This window comes from Priapulus caudatus, unplaced genomic scaffold (genome assembly GCF_000485595.1).
Source record: "Priapulus caudatus unplaced genomic scaffold, Priapulus_caudatus-5.0.1 Scaffold168, whole genome shotgun sequence".
Lineage (NCBI taxonomy): Eukaryota > Metazoa > Priapulida > Priapulimorpha > Priapulimorphida > Priapulidae > Priapulus > Priapulus caudatus.
Window position 1 is genome coordinate 36,285 of NW_014577229.1, and position 7,346 is coordinate 43,630.

General features: G+C 43.1%; 1 protein-coding gene across 1 annotated transcript; it reads left to right on the top strand.

The window, feature by feature from the left end:
- The first annotated feature begins 2,902 nt into the window (after positions 1–2,902).
- Positions 2,903–7,056, top strand: LOC106806595 (DNA-directed RNA polymerase II subunit RPB1-like). Its single transcript, XM_014808589.1, has 4 exons — positions 2,903–3,254; positions 3,681–3,753; positions 4,087–5,777; positions 6,280–7,056. The coding sequence occupies exons 2-4, from the start codon at positions 3,700–3,702 to the stop codon at positions 6,497–6,499; spliced, it is 1,965 nt and encodes a 654-aa protein (XP_014664075.1). The 5' UTR covers positions 2,903–3,254; positions 3,681–3,699; the 3' UTR covers positions 6,500–7,056.
- The last annotated feature ends 290 nt before the right edge of the window (positions 7,057–7,346 follow it).

Here is a 7,346-nt window from a genome sequence, read left to right on the forward strand (position 1 = left end):
CCGGGGGGTGATTGTCTGGGGGTATTTGTCCTGATACCGTTTTGGCGCATTATTCAGGGGGTTTAAATTTGTTAAATATTTTATTGGTTTCCTTGTGGCCCAACATTTGAGAGTGTTACGTGTTTTGTGCGATGTAAATGCATAATACAATGATGAAATTCATTCTGTGATAGTGATAAGTGAGTTGCTGTGATATTAAAGACAATACGTATGGGTTGGAGTATTTAAAACGGTGCACATACCAAGCTGTTGTAGAGAAAGTACGATGCATTATAAACCTTCACGTTCGTACGTAGGTTTTACTTCGATTTTCAAATGACTTATTGTTTCCTAGCACTAAACTAGCATAGCAAAATCATATCAACTGGCATTTCTAGTGACCCGTTAAATTGTGGTTATTTCATGTCTATGGCTATCCTATGCATGCACAAAATTGTTTAAAAAAATGCAGTCGGTTGACTTCAAGTTATAAATATTAATATGTACGGGTTATTAATATTAATATATTATTAATATATTATAATTATATTAATATTATTTATTAATATATTATATTAATACATTATAATATTATTAATATATTAATGTGTACGGTCAAGTTATAAATGTACGGGTGGTTGAATAGGCAGTTATATTTCAATTATAAGGCCGACACAAGAATATAAGTTGCTGTTTAATGAATTAATTACGTGTAAGTTTTGTGTGTAGGTTACTAATTTTGTATGTATCTTTTTGCATTATATTGCAAACTAGCGTAGACATAACCGGGTGCAAATAAGTGTATATCATCTAATTTAGAAGTAAACATAAAAATAAACATAAAAGAGCATTTTTTGTTTAAGCATTTCTGTGTTAACTAAATCTTTGAACCTGTTTGCACAGCATTTGTTAATTTGGCACGATCGTATTGATTAGATCTGTCAGAGCATTTGTTAGAATGAAGCGTATAATAGTCAGAATGTCAGGCTTAATACCGAGTGGTTTTTCCCGTCGTAAATATCTGTGTGTACGTGAGCTTGTGTGCGTATCTTAATTGTATCCATTGATGTTACTAGGGCATCGAAGTGGATGTGAACTTATACAATGCGTTTAATCAGTATTGTGGTGAGATATTCTTGCCTCGATGAGTTATTTATTCCCATTGCACATTGCATTTGACTCTGAGAAAGTGCACAGCTGTTTGCAATCCTCAGTTTTATTGGTGTCTGTTACAAGATGCCTTTTTATAGTACCGCTATGCGTATTGAAAAGATGAATTTCGTGTGATGTGTCTTCTTTTTAGAGTTTGTCAATTTCTATTAGCTGATATATTCTGGATTTATAGAGGTACTGTTCGGCTTGGCTTATATTACATTCGACAATTGTTATCTGTCGACGTGACTCCATATTGCGCACAACGTACTATACAATTGCATTGTTTGGAATGCATAATGAAATAATAAGGTATATTTAAAATTTGTTTCTACTCCTTACTTTTCTTTACTTGTAATAATAAGTATGTCATTATTTAAAAATGACCCTTTTTTCACTTTCATAGTCAGCGATCTTTTAAAACCTATGAAGAGCCAGAATAACATGGTGAGAGTTGCATAATTCAGGAGACGTTCTAACTTTATAGTCCTTTAATACTAACAGTAACTAATTTAACCATAGCTTAGAAAAACAACTCGGTGAATCCATACTTCGTAGAGATGGCTTAGTCCCATTCCCTCTGATGCCATTGTGTGTTTGCACTGCCTTGTGAGTGTATGTGTATATATTTTCCCTATAATGGTCCAGTAGTTTTCCGTCTTCCCAATCCCTTTCGTTTATAACGTCTGGCCTTGTCCATTGATGCTGATATAGGTAGGCTTGTATAATGGTGATGACGTTCTTTCTTATCATCGTACGTCAACAATTGCTTGGCTTCAATTGAGGTAATAGGCGGGGAAAGTTCGGTTATTTTGGGGACGCGTGATTGTACCATTGTAATTACCGGAGATCCGAGAAATACCAGATTTCTGATCCAGGAAAAGAAATCAACCGCAACACGGGATTGCGCCATTTTAATAACTGGGAACCGAGGAATTACCAATAATTTCTTCATGATTCGGAGGGTCACCCGGAACGCAGGGAACCCCCTTAAAAAACTTCCTGGGCAGAACGATGACAATGTCTCGAAGGAGCATAATTATTTCTTCCCGAATGGCCAGTGCAAACGAATAATAAGTAAATATGATTAATTCAAGGAAATTGTTATTCAGGTTAATTCATTAATATCAAGAAAATTAAATTATTATTTTAATTAACCGGAAACGGTGGCACATTTTTGCATGGGAAACTGGGTGTATGACCCATCCTCTGTCTTACGAGTAATCGCATTCGTAATCAGGCGCGGGCAATCCGAGAAGATATCGCCCAGACGGAAGTCAGTGGTCAACGGCACGTAAAAAAACAAAACAATTATTTCCATTAGTACCAGCGCCGTGCACGCGCAAATGTGCGCGACAAATCTAAACGTTCATTAACACCATGGTTAGCAGGAAAGTTTGTCCTAGAAATAGCAGGGTGATGGCGGTATCTCTAACTAAATATTTAAACTAACTAACTAATTAACTAAACCAATAAATAGATAGATAGATAATAATAATAATAAATAAATAAATAAATATAGGTGTATATATATAGATAAAGATAATACATATATATGTGTATACTGTTACTGTATTGTCCTACATTACGCTCGAGTGAAAGTTGCGCCACTTCGGTGTGTGACACAAGTGACCTATATGTAGATAGACGTCGTGACTACGCGAGCAATACGCACTGGTACCGCTGCTGGTCTACGCCGGACACCTTCTGTTTCGCACGTGTTCGTCTCACCTCATCTTACGGACGACAAGTCATCGTATATACCTGCGTCAGTTGTATATGTAGGGCAGTGATGCTACTGGTGACATAAACTTAAACGTAATGAGCTGTGCAAGTATAGATGGTCGCGACTATCCGCGGCATTTTAGCGACGTTATTGGATGGCCGTCAGGTGTATTGCTGAAGAGAAAGTCGAGAGCCTATCTATAGACGACGGCGTTGCAGAATACCGAGTACTGCTAAGAACGCGCATGACGCTGGTCGACAGAGCGTGACTCCTTCAGACAGTAGGTTAGTGCATTGCTAGACCACGCAGTTTTCACTTTCCTTTTGGACGAGTCGCCCGTGGTCATCGTCGGAAGGTCAACTTTGGTGAGGCGTTGGGCTACGTGTTAAGATTACAGGTGCGTTATAGGTTTACGATTATTTATTTTTGGGTGCGTGCTGTGCAAGCGGTACACTTTGTATCTGCACGGCGTATTACACTTGTTTATTACAGCGGCATTGCTAACACATGATCTCATTTTACACGCGCGCATCGCTAGCGTTAGTATATGTATAGCAACTTAAGTACAACTTAGTAGGCGGTGGCAACTTAAACATCGCTTGTATATGTGACGTGCGTAAGAATCCGCATGTCATAAAAGTGCAGAGGATCCACGTTAGAGATCGCCCGCTCCCTTTGCCGCGCAGAATTCTTCTACGAATGATTACGTAAATACGGTTAAACTTTCTTGCTTTCCTTGATGTGGTTATACACGCGGGAGGTTAACGGCTAATGGTATTACCGTGGCAAAGTGTTGCGGGCATTTATGGCGGATTCTTTACAGGCCTCCTGACTACAATAACATGAAGAGCTACATCATCGCGATTGTCGTGTCTGTGTCACTCTGCATAGTAGAGGTAAGACGAAACTACCGTATATGCGTTATGGCCTTATATATAATTTATATACTGATCGAAAACACTCGGGAAATTGGTGAAATGGAATTCGCATCAGCTAGCTCGGAGATAATCAAATTATATGAGACTACGATGACATCAGCAAAGCAGCAGAAGTTGCACTGGATATGGCAGTATCAGTAGCTGCAGTAGCAGCCGCAGCAATAGCAATACTTAGCTGCAACCATGCAGTAGTTGTAATCCGCGATTCCCACACGGAATATAGGTTACAATTCGCCATTCCTCAATTACCATGTTGTCGGGTTAACTTTGCGAATTCTTGCTTTACATGAGGCGACCAACGAACGTCCTTCCTATGACTATGACCGCCGTTCACGGCAGCGAGCCAACTTTGCAAGACGACATCCGCAAAGATTCAACGATCATCAGCCATCGCGGTCACCGTACGAGTATGGTAGAGAGAGACACGGTAGAGAATACCCATCACCGTACGGTTACAATAAAGAGAGACACGGCAGACAGTACCCCTCAGCGTACGGGTACAATAAAGAGAGACAGGGCAGACAGCACCCCTCACCGTACGGGTATGGTAGAGAGAGGCAGGGCAGACAGCACCCCTCACCGTACGGGTATGGTAGAGAGAGCCACGTCAGGCAGCACCCCTCAAAATACGATAACCGCGCCGAATACGATGATAATCGACACGTTTCTCCGCCCGACAACCATCACCGGCCGCTACGCGCAAGACAACAACGCAACAATGGATATCCCGCTCGCTCCCCGTATTATCCCGCCGGCACGGAGCGCCCCCTGTCGGACTCCGCACACTACTCTGGTCGACGCCCCTATGCGGACTATGCGGATCGTGCCCGGCAGCTTCCGCCACAGAATATAAACTACTACGGTTCCGGCTCGCAATCCGACGAACGCCGTCAACAGTCTGTCGATCAATATTATCCGCCCTACCGGCCTCGATATGCCAACGACGAAAACCAAACACCATCCAAACAGGAATCACATCAGCCAGCCGTAAGCCGATATGCTTCTAGATCGCCGTATTCGACGAGCAGTAATCAGTATACAGTTGCGCATGACAGCTATCGCCCGCCTGTACAGCCTGCGCATGCGCAGCGTGTCGCCTACGCTCCTGCGCCGTCTCAACGCGACGACGCTCAGCCGACAATATCCTATAATGAGCACGCCTATGCGAAACAATACGACGCCAGTCAGCAAGCTTCGCAGTATGGCTACAATCCTAACGCTAACTACCAGCAACCTCCCCCAGGCAGCAGCTCCTATCCTCCAACAACGCAGCATGGCTACAATCCTAACGCTAACTACCAGCAACCTCCCCCAGGCAGCAGCTCCTATCCTCCAATAACGCAGTATGGCCACAATGCTAACGCTAACTACCAGCAACCCCCAGCAAGCAGCAACTCCTATCCTCCAACAGCGCAGTATACTAACGCTAACTACCAGCAACCCCCAGCAAGCAGCAACTCCTATCCTTCAACAGCGCAGTATACTAACGCCAACTACCAGCAACCTCCCCCAAGCAGCAGCTCCTATGCTCCAAATACTCCAATAGAGCAGAATAGCTACGATACTAACACTAACCATCAGCAATCAGTCGGACACGACGGTTCCGACCGAGTGCATTCTGGGTATCAACAACAATCACCGACGACACCCCAGCGATCGCCGCAACCAGCAAGCTATTACGCGCCGGAATATCCTCCCCATTCCGTCAGTCAGCCGGTAAATTACGCCAGTTACTCACCTCCCGATGCGCCACAGCAGGGCACTATTTCGCCGCAGCCGGTTCAATACGTCGCCGGTCAACCGCACGCGCACGCGCAGTACAACGCGGATAACGCGCGCGGCGGGCGCATCGATGGAGGTCATCTTGAAGATGGAGATTACCGCCAGGGGGCGCATAGCGGCGGGACCCTGCACGGCGATGCGGACCATGGAGGTCATGCCGAAGAGGGAGGTCACGGCACTTATCGCAAGGGCGCACACGAGTGAGTTGGGCTGCACTGTTACTTTATATGGCTTAGATATGTATTACGTTGCCAGCTTGCTCGTACGTTGTGCATGACTTAATAACACGTTACAAAGCACGCGCTCTATTTTACGCGAAGTATATGAACGTTAATTTTTGAGACACGGAATTGGATCTATTATTTGTCTTAGAACCGGGAAGTACCTGATAACTTTTTTCTAATTTGGAAATAGAGGTCTACTGGGACGCGGGAAATCCGAAATTTTGAAAGCGGGTTTAATTAGATGTGAACTAGAAAATGGCATATTTTTACATGGGAAACTGCGAACGGACTTTCTTCTCTATACAGTGATGATGTAATTATTTATGATAAACTGCAGCTACTCGACCGCACACGAAGTACGTCTGCTACAGATCTTTTCTTGCGGCGTATATTGTAGCCCAATAATAAATATTAGTGTAAACTCGCTTGCTGCATATTCGCATGCACCAGCTGTTTGACGTCTTCGCACATTTTGCAGGAAAGGATATGACAAGGTTGACGTCTACATTAACAAGCGTGACGGGGTCCGCTATGGCTACAGATACGGAACGGAGTTCTTCATACCGGCGCCATTTCCCTACGTCGCTCGGCCGGGCGAGCCTGATCCTGTTGGCGTAGGCCTCGCGGGTATAGTGAGAGCTGATCAGGTGTATCAAGAAGGCGTAGCCGCTGCTCAAGCTAACACTCTCGCTTACTAATAAACTATGCTGACGAACATGTATATACGAATTTTTTTACAAACAAAACTTGTTATTACAAAATCTATTTACGAGTGTACTATAAAATTAGTGGCACGTAATTAGTATACGCTGTTTGTTTCGTTGAAAAAGATATAATAGGTACGTCGGCTACTATATCACTGTTATCATTTGTTGTTAACGCACTTCATTTCGTGTTTAGGCTACTGGGTCGTGAATGTCTTTCCGAAAGCATAGTCTAACGCAAACCAGCGGGAGTTGACGATTTATACTCTTTATCGGCTAGTGATTCTAATTACCACATTCATTACGCAAACGACTGTGTACTACATTATTTGAGCGTTTAAAACGAGTGTTTAATTTGCCATTTGCTATCGCAATCGTGTCAACAATTGCATTGAGTGTAATCATGTCATCACGGATACCCCCAAAAAACGTAATAACCGCTATTTAAATTGTCATTGAAATCTTAGCATTAAACTAAAGAATTTTGTACTAAGACGATGAATGCAGATTACCATTTACGAATAAAACACTTTCAGAAGTACATTACAGTATGGTTCGCGCGTAGCGATGTGTTTGTGTTGCTTTACTTCCTATTACGATGGCTCTGCATGTACGTGACGTCAGGTGTTTATGTAAAAATGTTGTTGCTCGATAGCGGCATTCGTGACGATTCTCACCTCTCGGGGATATTTTCTCGATATCCGGCCCCTGGTTTTTTACCACCCCATTGTGATGTGCGGGTAAATTTACTCAGCGTTGCAATGTGAGTCCAACTGACTGGCAAACATGTCATTCGCCACTATTACTAGACAATGTAATTCAGCAATATTTGAGCTGGATT